This window comes from Arachis hypogaea, chromosome 4 (assembly GCF_003086295.3).
Source record: "Arachis hypogaea cultivar Tifrunner chromosome 4, arahy.Tifrunner.gnm2.J5K5, whole genome shotgun sequence".
In the NCBI taxonomy this organism is placed as follows: Eukaryota; Viridiplantae; Streptophyta; class Magnoliopsida; order Fabales; family Fabaceae; genus Arachis; species Arachis hypogaea.
This window is the reverse complement of record NC_092039.1, coordinates 24,018,066-24,034,538: the sequence shown is the minus strand read 5'-3', so window position 1 is coordinate 24,034,538 and position 16,473 is coordinate 24,018,066. Positions and strand designations below refer to the sequence as shown.

At 30.0% G+C, this 16,473-nt stretch overlaps 1 protein-coding gene across 4 annotated transcripts; it reads left to right on the top strand.

Annotated features, from left to right (window-relative positions):
* Positions 1 to 2,715: 2,715 nt before the first annotated feature.
* On the top strand, positions 2,716 to 5,798 carry LOC112794759 (cyclin-A1-4). 4 transcript variants are annotated; one of them, XM_072235349.1, is made up of 8 exons: positions 2,719 to 3,405; positions 3,879 to 3,928; positions 4,447 to 4,490; positions 4,702 to 4,746; positions 4,848 to 4,881; positions 4,988 to 5,137; positions 5,242 to 5,376; positions 5,463 to 5,798. In XM_072235349.1, the coding sequence occupies exons 3-8, from the start codon at positions 4,453 to 4,455 to the stop codon at positions 5,469 to 5,471; spliced, it is 411 nt and encodes a 136-aa protein (XP_072091450.1). In that variant the 5' UTR covers positions 2,719 to 3,405; positions 3,879 to 3,928; positions 4,447 to 4,452; the 3' UTR covers positions 5,472 to 5,798. The 4 variants fall into 4 exon arrangements, with proteins under 4 accessions (XP_072091451.1, XP_072091450.1, XP_025692526.2 ...); XM_025836741.3 differs by lacking the exon at positions 3,879 to 3,928; XM_072235351.1 differs by lacking the exon at positions 4,702 to 4,746.
* The last annotated feature ends 10,675 nt before the right edge of the window (positions 5,799 to 16,473 follow it).

The following is a 16,473-nucleotide window of genomic DNA, read 5'->3' as shown; positions in this document are numbered from 1 at the left end:
CTAGTTGGCTTAGACTTCACTAAATCTAGTCTTTGATTAGAACTTGTGAAGTTGAGTTGATTTTGCTCGCTTGACTTTCCTCCGTTATTAGAGGTTGACTAAGTGAAAGCAAAAAGCAATTACCATCACAATTGATAATGATAATTAGGATAGGACTTCTAATTCTCTTTCCTTGCTAGGAGCTTTCTTAGTTATTGATTTATTTCCTTGCCATTTTACTTTCTTGTTTCTTATTTCAAAAACCCACAATATACTTTTCCATAACCAATTATAAGTACACTTCCCTGCAATTCCTTGAGAGACGACCCGAGATTTAAATACTTCGGTTTACTTTTATTGGGTTTGCATTGTGACAAATAAATTAAATTTGATTGAGGATAATTTGTTGGTTTAGATCTATACTTGCAACGTAATTATTTTTGTGAAATCTTTACCGACGATTTTTCTTCCGTCAGTGCTATATTTTGACTATAAAAATCCTTAAAACTAATTCTTCCATCCTTTTTGCTAGCACAAATTTTATCCCAACTCCTCCAATGGATACCCCTATCCTTTTTAGTAGATGCCCACCAAAATTTAGCTACTCTCTTACTAAGACATTGACAAAATCATTTAGGAAAGAGGATGACATTCATATTATAGGCATGTATCGCTTGAATAATCGATTTGATGAGAACCTCCCTCCCAAATTGATTAAGGAGTTTTTCTTTTCAATCTCGTAGCTTATCTGACACTCTCTCCTCAATCCACCTCAGAGCTTTATTCTTTGATCTTTCCTACTAAGCTAGAAGCCCAAGATACTTATCTGATTTATCCCGAACTGGCAACCCTAAAATCTATTCTATTTCTACTATATTTCTAATCGGAATCTGATTGCCAAACGTAAGTCCACATTGATTCTCTGCCTCGAGACCTCCGTATACATATTCAAAATAGTTATGAGCTGATAGATTTTCTCCTCACTATCTTTCGAGAAAATAATGCAATCATCCGCAAAGAGGAGATGTGAAGTGGCTGGTGTAGTAAGAGCAATTTTGACTCCAGAAATTCTACCCTCTTCTCTAGCCTTATCCATAAGGATAGTAAAAAATTCTACTGTTGTCATAAACAAGTACAGCGATAGGAGATCTCCCTGCCTTAGTCCCCTCTGTGGCACAAACCCTTTGACAAAATTTCATTGATCTTAGTCTTATACGTGACTTGTGAGACGCACTTCATAATCATCTTAACCCAATGTAGGTTAAACCCAAAAGCTTTGAGAGTTGCTTTTAGGAATGACCATTCCAACCTATCATAAGATTTGTTCATATCATTCTTAACGACTAAATTCCTGGACGCATCCTTCCTTTTTTTTTATTTAAAGCATGAAACATTTCCTGCACTATTACCATATTATCTTGAATGAGGCATCCTCCCACAAAAACACTCTGAATGGGCGATATAATCTTATCTATTATTCTTCTAAGCTTAATAACCATCACCTTAGAAGTAATCTTATAAATAAAGTTACAACAGCTAATTGATCTAAACTGATTAACAGTTTATGGGTAATTGGTCTTAGGAGCCAAAACTATAATGGTTTCTCCTATGCTGCTTGGCAAGTTCCCTTCATGAAAGAAACTCTTAACAACTTCACAAACCTCTTTTCCAATAACTGTTCAATGCTTTTGAAAGAAGAGACCATTTATTCCATTTGGACCTGGTGCCTTGAGACTTCCAAGGCTGAAAGTAGTTTCTTTGATTTTCTGATCAGTAACCTCCTTCATGAGTTCTCCATTCATATCTTCAGTCACTCTAATAGGAATTTCGCTTATGCATTCAGTCATATCTAAGTTCTCTGAAGTTTTAAAAAGATTCTGAAAGTAATGTACTGCCAACTTAAGAATATTATTCTTCCCACACACCTATTTTCCATTAAAATCCTTCAATCTCTCTATCCTATTCATATCCCTTCTTTGAATGGTAGAGGCATGAAAGAAAGATGTATTCTTGTCTCCAAATTTTAACCATTTTACTCTCAATCTTTGACTCTAATACTTTTTCTCACTACAAGAAAATATCAGAATACCGACCGATTTTAGCAACCGAAAAAACTGGTTGCTAATAGCGACCGATATAGAATTTTTAGGACCAAAAAAATATTGGTCGCTAAATTACATTTAGCGGCCGATTTTAGCGACCCACAAAATCGGTCACTAATAGCAACCGAATTAGCGACCGATAAGGTTTTAATACAACCAGAATAAATCTGGTCACTAAAATTGGTCGCTATTTTTTTATTTAGCGACTGAATTAGCAACCAAAACAGAAAGTAATGTCTTTGGTACTGTTGGTCACAAAATCGGTCGTTATTTTTTATTTTAGCGACTGATTTTGCAACTGATAGTGAAAGGGTGAATAACTGTATGGTTGCTAATTTGGTCGCTAACGTATTGGTCGCTAGATCGGTTGCTAATTGTTAAGTTAGCGATTGATTTTAGTGACTAACAGAATCAGTCACTAATAGCCACCGAATAGCGACCAATTAGTTTTATACAACTAGAATAAAAATGATCGTTAAAATCGGTCGCTATTTTTTAATTTAGCGACCGAATTAGCAACCAAAACAAAAAAAAATATTCTTAGATCTTTTAGTCACGATCGCTATTTTTTAATTTAGTGACCAATTTTACCGCCAATCGATAGATATATAGAATGAAACTTGCTAAATTAGAACTTACAAACCCTAACCTTAATTTCAAAATCACCCACATACCTCCCACCTGATTGTTCCTCCATGAGCCACGCTCACTTTCTCTTCACTCCCCCACCGCCAACCCCTCTCCCTCATATACACACAACACACAGTTCAACAAACCAAAAAGGAAATAAACGAAAAGAAAATGGGGAAAAAGGGAGAAAGAGAGATCTGTGAGAGAGTAGAGGAGATCGGAGAACAAGGAAGGGGAGGGGGCTTTGCCGCCACCGTTGCGCACCACCATTGACGTCATAACGCCGAGCCACCACGCAAGGAGAGAAGGAGACGTCGCCGCTGCTGCCGCCGTCGAGCAGAACTGTTTCCAGCAAGGGAGAGCGCGCGTTGCGAGCCAGAAACGCCGCGAGGAGGAAGAGGAGCCGTCGCGCTCCGCCGCTGTCCAGTCACCGTCGAGCTGGGTTCACCGTCGCGCCTCACTACGCGTCACCATTGAGCTTCGAAGAGAGAGGGAAGAGAAACGCGACAGTGGGAGCTCCGTTGAATCTGGTAACCGTCACTGCTGCCGTCCGAGTCGCTGCCAGGGGAAGCCCCTGCAGCCGTTGCCACGGGTGGAGTCTTCCATCGAGCTGTGCGCCGTTGGTAGAGCTATACCTTGCCGGAGTTGCTTTTCACCACTATCAGTTCAGTTTCACCGCAATCCTGCTCCACTTGTGCGTTCTATTTTACTATCATCTTATTTATCTGCTTGTTCTGATTTTTAATTCCATTTTAGTTTTTGCCTTGTCCTGAATTTTCAAAACTATTTACATCTTCAATTTTTATCAAATTCGAATTCCTTGTTTTGCGTTAATGCGTATGGTGTTAATGCGTTAGAATTTTGGCAAATGTCTAAAGAGATTGTACCCTAGTAGTAGTAGTAGTAGTAGTTGTGTTTGGGGATTTCAATGTTGTTGTAGCCGTAAGCGATGGAGTAAATTGTCTTTCTAATCCACATCATATGAGAGCTAGAGCATTTTGATAGGTAGTTTACCCACCACCTGTTCAATAGAATGTTTCTTTAACTTCTTCTCAATGGACATCCACCTATTCGATAGCTTTTTTGTGAACATTTGAGCTTAGTGTATTTGTGTTCTTAATATTACAAAATGATATGAAATAATTGACATTTGACACCTTTAAACAGACTGGTGGAGTGGCTTTGACAAATGGTTTAGTTTCCGCATTAGAAGAAAGGTTTATCTTAATTTTGTTTGATCTTGTAGCGTATTTAAATGCTTTGTTACCAAATGATTGGCTACAATACTGAAATTTGGGATGATAATTACTGTATTCTTCATAAATGTGCTTTCTAAATATGCTAACAACACATGGAAACCCATTATAACTTATAAGCATGTTATCATATTAACAATGTTGGCCTAAAACTCATGATTAGTGCATGTGATTTTTCATTGATAGGTCATATGCAAGTAGAATCTTGGAAGAAAAATGCATTCGCATTGATTTAATGACCTCTAACATCAATTTGTTTCTTTTGGTTGTAACCAATTTTTTAGATTTGAGCAGTATTGGCCTCTCTAAAGGATATTTCTGTTTTTTTTTTTCTAACGCGTCCTGCTTAGCCTTTTTATATTTTGATAAATCATGTCAATCAGAAAATGCTAGTGTCTTGAAAGATCTTGTTATTATTATTATTATTATTTTGGTAAATATTAAGCTAATGGATCAATCTTGTCTTCCTTTATGCAAAGTCTTACATGCCATTCCTCCAAATGAAGCAATTGATACTGTGGAGGTTAGTTTCTTTAACTTCTTTAACTAATGTATGCGCCTAATAATCCAGTATAGTAGGTGTGAAACTTAGCTCAATGGACATCCATAATAACAAATTTGCACCTAACTACTATTTGATATGTTAATCTGTAATTAGTAATTATTTCTGACAACCTAGCTTATTATAATTTCTGAACTATATCTTGGTAATCTTGATATTCTGATTGGCTTAGGCTTAAGTTTGAAATGACAGCTCCAACAATTAAGTGTTTCTTAAGGTAGTGATTAAAGTGATTGCTATCATTTACTGATCATTTGAAGTTCTATGGTTTCTCAATGGCCTAAGTAAACACCTTTTTTATTTTTCATGTGATATCAGACGGTTCGTTCGTGCAGCTCAAGGAGTCAGTGAGGTATCTTCCTCTCTTAAGCTAGTTATTTCTATTTGTAGTTCTTGTACTGCATTTAATTAAACTCCACTTCTAACAGAAAAATGATTCCATGTCTTCATTTTTCCAGACCCCTTCGTTGCAACTAGAGTGCTTGACAAACTACATTGCCGAATTGTCTTTGTTGGAGTACAATATGCTTTGTTATGCTCCGTCACTAATAGCTGCTTCTGCAATTTTTCTAGCCAAGTTTATACTCTCCCCCTCAACCAAACCATGGGTACAGTACTATCAACAAAGCCTATGATCATTTTAAGATTCTTAATGTATTTATTTTAAGGGTATATATGCTTGTGCTTGATATTATTTTTTCTCCTTAAACAGAATGCTACATTGAAGCACTATACACAATACCAGCCTTCTGATTTGTGTAGTTGTGTAAGGGATCTCCATCGACTTTGTTGCAACCATCCTAATTCCAATTTGCCTGCAATTAGGGAAAAGTATAGTCAGCACAAGGTATAAACATAAACATCTTTGCTTCTTGAGTGGTTGCTGCTATGATTTGTTGTTCCCTTGTCTAATATTTTCCTCTTAACTCATAGATATGTTGAATTTGTGTGGCCAAGAAGTATTGCCCTCCCTCAATACCTTCAGAATATTTTCAGAATTGAGGAAAGATACTATTGAATTGCCGGTTCTCAAGAGAGAAGGCCACTCTTCTCTTATCATTGTATATGTAGTTACCATTTTTCCCACCTTGATTAGAAGAGTTCTTGTTGTATCTGCTTTTCATTTGATGTGGCATGTTGTTTCTGCCTTTATTTTTTTTTAATACATATATGTAGTATACATAAATATAAATTTATTTGTATTAGAATCCATTTTCCATTTCATCTTTATATGATTTTCAATAATTATTGACATTCGATTTTAATAAATAGTTATCTATCTTTGATTATTCATATATTTTATTGAATCAGAATTATATTTAAAAATTAAATTTTAATAGTGATATATGTGAAATTTAGTTAAAATTTATAATTAGAAAGCAGCAGTAGCGATTGATTTAGCAACAAATTTTAGAATTTTAAAGTTAGCTGTTAGTGACTGATTTAGCGATTGAAAAATTAGCGACCGATTTAGTAACCGAAATATCAGTTGTCATTTAGCGACTGAATACCTCAGCGATCGATTTAGTGACCGAAATATTGGTTTCTATTTAGCGATTGATCTTATTAGTGACCAAAATTATTTTGTGTGGTTAGGTGGCCTTGTTTGAAAATCGGTCGCTAAAATCGGTCACTAAATATTAGCAACCAACATCAATCGCTATTTTGAATTTAGCGACCAAGGTTTTAGTGACTACCAGAATCGGTCGCTAAATCGGTCACTATTCCGGTAATTTCTTGTAGTGTCTCTTGTTTCTATAGTCTAGTAATCTCCATTTTTAGTATGTTGATCTCCTCTTGCTGCGTATCCGAGTATTCTCCTTCCTTTATTTGTTTAAGGTTATTTTTTAGTTTTTGTATTTCAACATTTGTCCTCTTAAAAGATCACTACAACAATATAGATTATTTTTTAGGGTTATATGTGTAAAAAAGGAATTAAAATTTATCAAAAAAATAAATTTTGACATTATTTTAACTATAAAAATATGTTAATAAAAATTGTCAAAAATAGTATTTTTAACATATAAGCAATTGTGAAAAAAGTTTAAATCTTATTTTAATAAATATTGGCTGTCAAAAATAATTTGTTAGAAAAATTTGAGAATATATTTTGTGATACTTATTAATCGTCAAAAATACTATTTATTTTGACACTTATTGGCCATAAAATATTCTCAATAAAAATTTTTAACAAAGAATAAGATGAGATCTTGAAATTAAAGAATAAATTGATATTTTAAAGATAAAAAATGAGTAATATGATCCCAAATTGAGAGTAATATGATGTCAAAATTGACAGAGTCGAGAGAAAAAAAGAAATAGTGAAGTAAATTGAAAACAAATGAATATCAAACTTAAGGAGTAATTTTCTACAGTCAAATTATTCATCAAAAAAATATAAAAAATTTAATATTTATAATATTTATTAAAAATATATATTAATTTTGACATTTAATTATAGTATTAAAAAACAAAATATTAAAATAGTTCTCTTTTCCTCTAATGGATTAAATAACTATAAATCTCCACAAACTTAATATAGAAGAGCCCATACACAATTCGGAAAATAACTTGACCAAAAACAATAGAATCTGCTAACTATTTTAACTTATTAAATATATATCCTCCTGCATTTGCTTCCCCGCCGGCGCACGCATGCCCACGAACCTACAATATAATTACAATCTTGGATTACTCGAATCGTAACAGAACCAGCAAAACTATAACAGGAAATATTATTTGAATAAATATATATAGATAGAAGAAGTATAGGGAGTGAATAGAATATCTGTACAATATCTATAATGGAGTTTAGGAATGTTCGATTCAATAGGATATCAGATGTTTATTATTCTGGTATCTGAATAATTATTTTGGATAGTATGAGTATATTGTGTTTGAGAAATTAGTAATATTTTATTCTAAATGTTCATTTTTTAACTCATATTAAACTAAATAAGTAGTCTATTATATACATTATATAAATATTTTATTAGCCCCCTAACGAGATTCAGATAGATAATACAGTAATACAGTAGTATGTATAAACTTAACGATGTATATGCAAAAGTTTTGAAATTGAATTGAAGTTAATTAAGTGTAAATTAAATATTATGTTTGAAATAAAATATATAAATAAAACTTGAATTGGTTTTAAAATTAATTATTTTTATGTTTCGATTATAAATTAACGGCAATAATTGAATTGATTTGCTTGCATAATTTTAAATTTTTATTTTTTATTCGTTAATTAACTCACAAAATAATTCTCTTGACACTAATATTTAAAAGATAAAATTGATTTTTTACACTTTTAAAATAATAATAATTATTTTAACTACGTTAATTTTTTTAAACGATTTAAATTTAGCTATAAAATAAATTAATGTGGTATAGAAATTGTTTGGGGTTTAAAATTATACAAATCTCTTAAACCAATTTTTGTTACATACCTGTCAATTGTCATAATCATTTTTATCTAAATCAAATCAGTTTAACATATTGAATAATAAATCGATTTAATTTGTGTCGATTTACTGATGAAAAAGCGTGAAACATAGATTTACTATTTATATGTTACCACTATATATCATATAGATATAGTAAATTTATTACTTAACACCTTAATGTCAATAAAAAAACACTTTCATTTGGATTCAAAATAAAATACAAAAAAAAATCTAGACAAAAAAAAATATAAATATAAATTTTGTATTTTAGTTCAAATTCTAAAATATCTACATTTTTACAAATTTATGAATTCAAAACAGAAACAATAAACGATTTCTAAAAATTTATTTAAATCATCTTTTGACTCATCAACATCTAAATAATCATTATTAAGACTCTTGATATTAAAAAAGTTATTATAAAGTATAACTCTCTAAGGTGGCATAAGAGTTAAAATTTAAATTTTTCTCAGCATTAGAAATAATAAATTAGTTATACAATATAAAATGACTAACTATATTAACATAATATGTAATTTGAGAAATAATTAAAATATTATATCAACTAAATTATCATTTAGTTGTTGAAATTAACTGCTTATGCTTCGATGACGTTATGCTCTAAAAAATTCAAGTTTGAATTAGAAGTAATCTCATTAAAGTGTAAATTTTATACTTAATTTCAAAAATTAAAGGATAATTTAATTAGTATAATATTTTAATTATTTTACAAGTTACATATTATATAAATATAATTAGTCATTTTATATTATATAACTATCTATTACTTCTGACTCTGACAAAATTTAAATTTTAACATCTATGCCACTTTAGAGGGCTGTACTTTATAATAATTTTTTCAACATCAAAAGTCTAAGTAATGATTCTTTTCAAAGAATAATTTTTAATTAATTTTTAAAAATTGTTTATTATTCCATTTTGAATTCATAAGTTTGTAAAAATATAAATTTTTAAAATTTAAAATAAAACACAAAATTTGAATTTCTATTTTTATTCGTTTTGATTTTTTAATATTTTATTTGAATCAAATGAGAATATTTTCTCAAATGTCAATAACCTGTATAAATAATAAATCAAAATCAGATTAGATTAATTCGAATTATATATTATACACTTTTTCAATTGTTTCAATTTACTACTCAACATATTAAATCGAATTCATTTAATTCAGTTTACGCGTAAATAGCATAAATTTGATTTATATAAAAATATTTAGGGCACACGTATAACAAAAATTAGTTTAAAATATTTGCATAATTTTAAACTCTAAACTATTTATTCATGTGAATTGTCCATAAAATTAATTCTTATTTTTATCTATTATAAAAATAAATTTATAAATTAGATCAATTTAAATTTTAACAGGTTATAAACACACCTTGAGACATTTTCTTTATAACTAATGGGACAAACGTCCAAAAAAACAAAGAGAACTATGAATTAACGAGTCGAAGAAAGTGAATCCCTCTAGAGTCAGCCGCAAATAAATAGTAAGAAAAATATACTAAGAGATTCATAAGTAATATAAAAAACAGAATAAGTATATCCCAATTCATTAGCATAACCATTTGATATGCTTAATACTTTACCAAAAAAAAAACACCTCGACATAAAAAGTTGTGCTAATTAAAAGAATACCGACATGTATGTACCTAGCTATTTTGAGATTAAAAGAATTTTTTTTTATCAACAGTGAACTAATACTGCAGGGAAAAAAGCAAAGGAAATACCGTTGACTATTATATTTTTTAATGGAAAATTATATGGTAAAGATCTAAATCTGTACAGATTTAAAGATATAATTACGTGGCAAAATCTTAACCACACATTCTAAAGCCACACTTTTCATCTAAAACCGTAACTTTTCACAAAGAAAAGCGTCACCTAATGAAAAAAAGTAAATTAGAAGATTTAAGAGAAGAAATAATTAAGTTATCAAAATTAATAGATCAAAAATTAATGATTTTAACTAATGTCAACTGTAATGACACCGAATTCTTAAAATCAATACAAAATGATTTTTCTCAAAATCTTTACTTTATTATAAGTTTTATTGAAGGACTTCAAAAACCTGAAAAACTTATTTTTCACATGGAATTTCTAAAAAATGTTACCATGGAAATGATTCCCCACATCTTTATCATACTTTTAACCCACAATTAAATTCTATAGTAGATATGCTTGAAGAAATATTAGTATCCATAAAATTTCAAAGAAATAAGGAAAAAGAGAATCCCAAAGAAGAAAAATTTCAAAATATAATCAATATAACAGACTTAAAAGTAAAACCACCATTGAAATTATGAATATTGAAGAAAAATTAGAAGAAGTTACAATGCTTTTTAAACAATTAAAAATGGCTCAAGAAAATAATATTATGGAACATGGTTTTCAAATAGAAGAAGAATTAGTAAATTCTGAAAATATAGAAAATGAAGAACACATTCTAGATTATTCAAGTGACGAAGAACCATCAATTCCAATACAAGTAAAAAATGAAGCTGGAACATCTAAGGATAATCAATCTCAATTTAAATGGGAAACAGGTTTTGATAATTATGCCTTTAAAAAAGGGTTTATAAATAAAGATTCAAAATATACAAAAATACCATCAAAATACGTTCCTAAAATCCAAGAAATGGAAGGAGAAAGAATGCTCGACTTAGACTGTAAAAAGAATGAAAAAGAAATTTTCGAAAATTGGTTGAATTCCTTTTTATTAGAAGCTTTTACTAATCCAAAGTTGAGTGAATTGTCTGGAAGAGATATTTGGAATTACATAGGGTTTCATACTAAAGGAACTATAAGAGATTATATGACATCAATAGAAAACTAAATAATAGAAGATTTAGCAACAAAGACAACAGCTTATGATAAGATATTATATATAATGATAATTCTATATAAAGAATTTTTTGGAAAAAATATTATAGATCATAGACAAGAAGTCTATAATAAAGAATATCAAGAAGCAAAAAATCATTTAGCTAATATTCAGATATATGATCTATGTAATGTGGAGTCTTATATATGTGAATATAGAATACATTACTACAAATTAAAAGAAGAAGATAAAAATCATTATCTTAGTATGTATATAACAAAACTTCCATATCCTGCTAATGAATTTATAATGGGAAGATTTATAAGAGAAATAAATAGAGGGACAATTGAAAATAATTTTGGTGGAGCAACCTCTGCAATAAGAGAGGAAATAAAAGAACGTTGTATGCAAGAAGCAACTCAAAAAAGATTTGCAAATATAATTAGAATTTGCTGTCAGGATAATGAAGAGATACCCAAAAAATATGGGTTTAATAAAAATTTTCAAAGAAAAAGAAAATACCAATTTAGAAAAATAAAATACTATCCAAACTGGAGAAAAAAGAGGTATTTTAGAAAAAGAAATAACAATAAAAACAAAAGACAAAAAAGTGACTATTGCCCGAATAAAAAAGAAAACTGTAAATGTTGGTATTGCCAAGAAGAAGGACACTATGCAAATGAATGTCCGAAAAAGAAGGATAAAAAGGATCTTACTAAACAAATAGAAATTGCTAAGTCTTGTTTCATGGAACCTTTAAGGAATCTGATGATAACTTAGACTATATTTTTGAATATGTCTCAGAAACAGACTCAGAGACTGAGTAATAATGCCACATTTATTACTATAAAAATAACAGAAAAGTTTATAAATGCTTTTATAGATTCTGGAGCAACACAATGCTTTGCTAGTTCAAATATAAAACTTGATTGGAAAAAATTAAAGAAACTATTAAGAGTTAGAATAGCTGAGAAATCAATACATAAAATTGACCAAAAAGCAGAGATGGCTGAAATTTTTATTCAAAATTATAGGTTCATTGTTCCATCTATATATATGTTAGATTCTGGAATGGATTTTATCATAGGAAATAACTTTTTAAAGCTATATCATCCATTCATTCAAGAATTAACATATATAGTTTTAAAAGCTCCACACGATTCTTCAATAAATCAAAAATCAAAACGTATAAAAATACCAACTACTACTATAGATAAGATCTTAAAATTTAAAATATTTTCTATATTAGAAACATGTTATTTAAATTTATACTTTCAGATAAACATTCCAAAAAATAATCTTGAAATAAAGATAGAAGAACTTTTGGATGAAACTTGTGCTGAAAATCCTTTAGATATTAAAAATACAAATAATGAATTAGTAAGCATTAAATTAAAAGATCCTACAAAAGAGATAAATGTTCCAAATAAAATTCCTTATTCCGCAAGAGATAGAGAAGAGTTCTCTTTAGAATGTAGAGATCTTTTGGAAAAAGGAATTATAAGATTAAGTAAAAGTCCTCATGCGGCTCCAGCCTTTTATGTCGAAAACAATAATGAAATTAAAAGGGAAAAACGAAGAATGGTTATTAACTATAAGAAGATGAATGAAGCAACTATTGGTGATGCTCATAAACTTCCAAGAAAAGATTCTATTTTAGAGAAAATCAAAGGAGCAACTTGGTTTTCATCTCTTGATGCAAAATCAGAATATTGGCAACTTCGTTTAGACGAAGAAACAAAGAAATTAACTGCTTTTACTTGCCCAACAAAAGAATCAACAAGTGTATTGCTCTATGAATGGAATGTATTACCATTCGGATTAAAACAAGCCCCAGGTATTTATCAAAGATTTATGGAAGAAAATCTAAAAGAGTTAAATGAATTTGTTTTAGTATACATTGATGATATACTAATTTTTACAAAACAGGATAAAGAAGATCATCTTCAAAAATTATTAATAGTTTTAGAAAGATGTAAAGAAAAAGGATTAGTTCTTAGCAAAACAAGAAATAGAGTTTCTTGGATTAATTCTATCCACTCAAGGAAAGCTAAAACTTCAACCAAATATTCTAGAAAAGGTAAACTTATTTCCTAATAAAATAGAAGATAGAAAACAATTACAAAGATTTTTAGGGTGTATAAATTATATTTCTGATCAAGGATTCTTAAAGAATATAACAGAATACACTAAAAACTTATTTCCAAAAATAAGTACTAAAAAAGTATGGAAATGAGATGAAAAAGATAGTATGCAAATTCAAAGAATCAAAGAATTATGTAAAAAACTTCCAGAACTTTATATTCCAGAAGAAAATGACTACTTAATAGTAGAAACAGATGCTTCAGACATAACCTGGTCAGGATGTCTAAAAGCTAAGAAAGCTATAAAAAGTTTGGAACAAGAAAAAGAATCACTAGATTCTAAATATTCCCCAAAGGAATTACTTTGCAGATATATTTCAGGGACTTTTACTCCAACAGAACAGAGATATACTACTCATGAAAAGGAAACTCTAGCAGCAATTAAATCTTTTAAGAAATGGAAAATTGATTTACTACCCAGAGAATTTACATTAAGGACAGATTCAAGCTACCTAACAGGTTTCATACGATATAATTTAAAAGTTGATTATAATCATGGACGACTGGTAAGATGGCAATTATTTTTGTTACAATATCCAATAAAAATTGAATATATTAAGGGTGACAAAAATGTTGTTGCAGATACATTAACAAGAGAATGGAGTTCGTCTACAACGCATTAGATCAAGAAATTCAAAAATACGAACAAGAACTCGAAAAATGCAAGCATTGTCAGCAAATAAGGACACAGATCCAATCCCTCAAGAAGGCCATCGAAGCAATGAAATCAACACAACAACCAGAACCATCAAAGTTTAGCCAGCTAAGCGTGGTGAACAAATCAGGTGAAGAAAAAATTCCAGAAAATAAAACAATTGCTGAAATTATCAAAAAATCTACCCAAGATAAAAAATATTATGTAATTTATAATGGCCCCATGAAAGGAGTATATGATACCTGGGAAAAAGCAGCACCATTCGCACATCAATCAAGGATAATTCATAAAGGAAGGTTTCTAACACTGGAAGAAGCAAAGGAATCCTTCAGGGAATATGAATCTCTTCATCCAGAACAAACCCTAAAAAGAGCAGATAAAGCTCCAATTCAAACCCAGAGAACATGGATAATAAGAAACATTCCTACAAGGGCTGAAATCAAGGAAAAGAAAAGGGTTTGTAGATCAAATCTCAGAGAAACCCTTAACATAGTCCTGAATTGGACTAAAGAAAAAAGGGCAATTTTGGGATATTATCCTATTGCCAAAGAACAGCTAACAAACCTAGTTATATTTCCAGAGGCTTCCCCATCTGATACCTATCAGTTTTTTCAGTACGGATTAATTAATACAATTTTAATCTTTAATGATCTAAAAATTATTAGTGAGTTTTCTGCAGGATTCGTTGATGCAGTAAAGAGGTTTAAAAATATGATTGACAATGTAAATCCAAGGGATAAATCCCTAAAATTTACAAACAGTCAACCTATTTTTAAAGAAGAAGAAGAATGCTTGGTTCCAGCACACCAAGTAATATTCATATCCGTCTTCCCAGGAAATTTTCAACCAATTGATCAGATTCAAGACTTAACAATTTACAGTCATGAAGGAAGGCTAGCCAGCACATTAGCAAGGGTCTTTGAAAGAACTCAAAAAATAACGAAGGAATCTCACACAAGGATTAATTATAAAAGTAGAAATACTTTGCTTGTGTCCAGTAAAAGAAATGAAATTGAAGAAAGAGAGATGAGACTCTTGGTGGAATTTGAATCAGCATTCTACAACTTATCCGGACTTTTAGAAAAGCTCCCTGAAGGGATAAAGAGGAATCTCTGCTATTTGATAAAAGACAGAGAAGACCACAAGTGCCAGCTATGTGCCTCAGAGTTATCTGAAGAAAGCAATAATAAAACGGAATCAACTCACATGATGAAAGAAGAGGACAATGCATCTGAGGGTCACATGATAAAAGAGGAGGACAGCACATCTGAAGCATCTCTCAACATTATTGCATAGTGACGTAAGCACTTAGGTCATAAAGCACCAACGATGTAGCTGGTGCAAGATAGCAAACAATGACGTAAGCAATGACGTCATAAGAAGGGTAAGGATGGGAATTGTCCATCAAACCCAACTATTATAAATAGGTTGCTTAGGCAATTGTAGAAGGCATCAGACAATAGAAAGCAGGAGGCTAAGAGTACTCATATGCTAGGAAAGCAAGGAGGAAGCTGCCAAGGCGATTCTATAGTCTGAAGAAGAATTCCCTTAGGAAAAACCAATTCTAAACTCCCCTCTGGAGTTAGTATCTATAATCTCCCCTCTGGAGATAAAAACACCTTATGTAAAATATACTAAATAAAGGAAGTTTTTCTCCAGAAAGGTACATGTTCATCCTAGTCTTTCAATTATGAATTATTTAGAAAGTTTAGAATTAACAGAAGAATCTGATTATTATAGATTAACTGCTTTATTAGATAATGAAAAATAGGCTATTCTAAAAACAGAATTAAATCTCAAATCAAATGAAAATTTTAATAAACAAAATCTTTTAAAAGAAGTTTTTAATAGGAAAAATATAATATACTATGGAAAAATTCAACTTGAAGCCCCTATAAAAATAAAATCCGCCAATGGAGAACTCGAAATAGCTTTGATAAATGATGAAGAATTGAGTAAATAAATTGAGAAAATTAAGGATCAACAAAAAAGATCTAAAACTGGATGGATTCATATTAGTACTATACAAGTCTTAATCAAATCTACATATATGAAAGGAATTAATTCACCAATAAGTTTAGCAATATGTGACAAAAGAATTACTGATGACCCAATAGACCAAATAATTGGAATTGTTCATGGAAACTTGGCAAACGTAAATGTTAAATTCAATACTCATCTTGGATATGTTATACCCTTATCAACTGAAAATCTTGGAAGATCTATAAGTTTGGCTTATAAATTTCACAGAAAGAATCTAATGGAACAAGACGATGAACCATTTTCAATTACATATGCAATAAATTATGCTTTAACAAATAGCTATCATAGTATAATATTTAAAAACAGAGAAAGAATTTATGTCGATGAATTATTTCAGAAAATTGTGAAAACAGAAATACCAAAATATAAAGCTATTGAAAACCCAGTTCTATTATTAAAAGAACCGTCAGGAAAATTAGTTTCATCAAATTTTCAAATAAGAGAATCTAAAATTAATAGCCCTTTAAGTTTATCTAAGTTAAAGATTAAAGAAGAAAATTCTGAAATAAAAGAATTAACAAAAAAGGTCGAAAAATTAAATGAAACCCTAAACACTAAATTATGACAATAAATAAAGAAAAAATATATGTAACTTATCAAGACAAGAAACAAGAGCTCTTCGAAAGAGAAAATCGGTTGAATTATTTACAGTTTTCTGAAATAAATCAAAGAGCATTTGAAACTCTAAAAATAATCTATGACAGGTTAAAAAGAGAAGTTGAAGAGCTAGAAAAATTAATAGAATCTCTAGAAAATAGTGATGAATCGATGATAGAATTTGCAGAAATTCTAAGATAAATAATGAAGC

Bases quoted from the DNA above. Each gene is read 5' to 3' on its own strand.
- LOC112794759 (XM_025836741.3), top strand. From the start codon at position 4,453: ATGCCATTCCTCCAAATGAAGCAATTGATACTGTGGAG. The intron at 4,747-4,847 runs GTAGTGATTAAA...ATGTGATATCAG, and splicing joins ACAATTAAGTGTTTCTTAAG to ACGGTTCGTTCGTGCAGCTC. The intron at 5,138-5,241 runs GTACAGTACTAT...CTCCTTAAACAG, and splicing joins CCCCCTCAACCAAACCATGG to AATGCTACATTGAAGCACTA.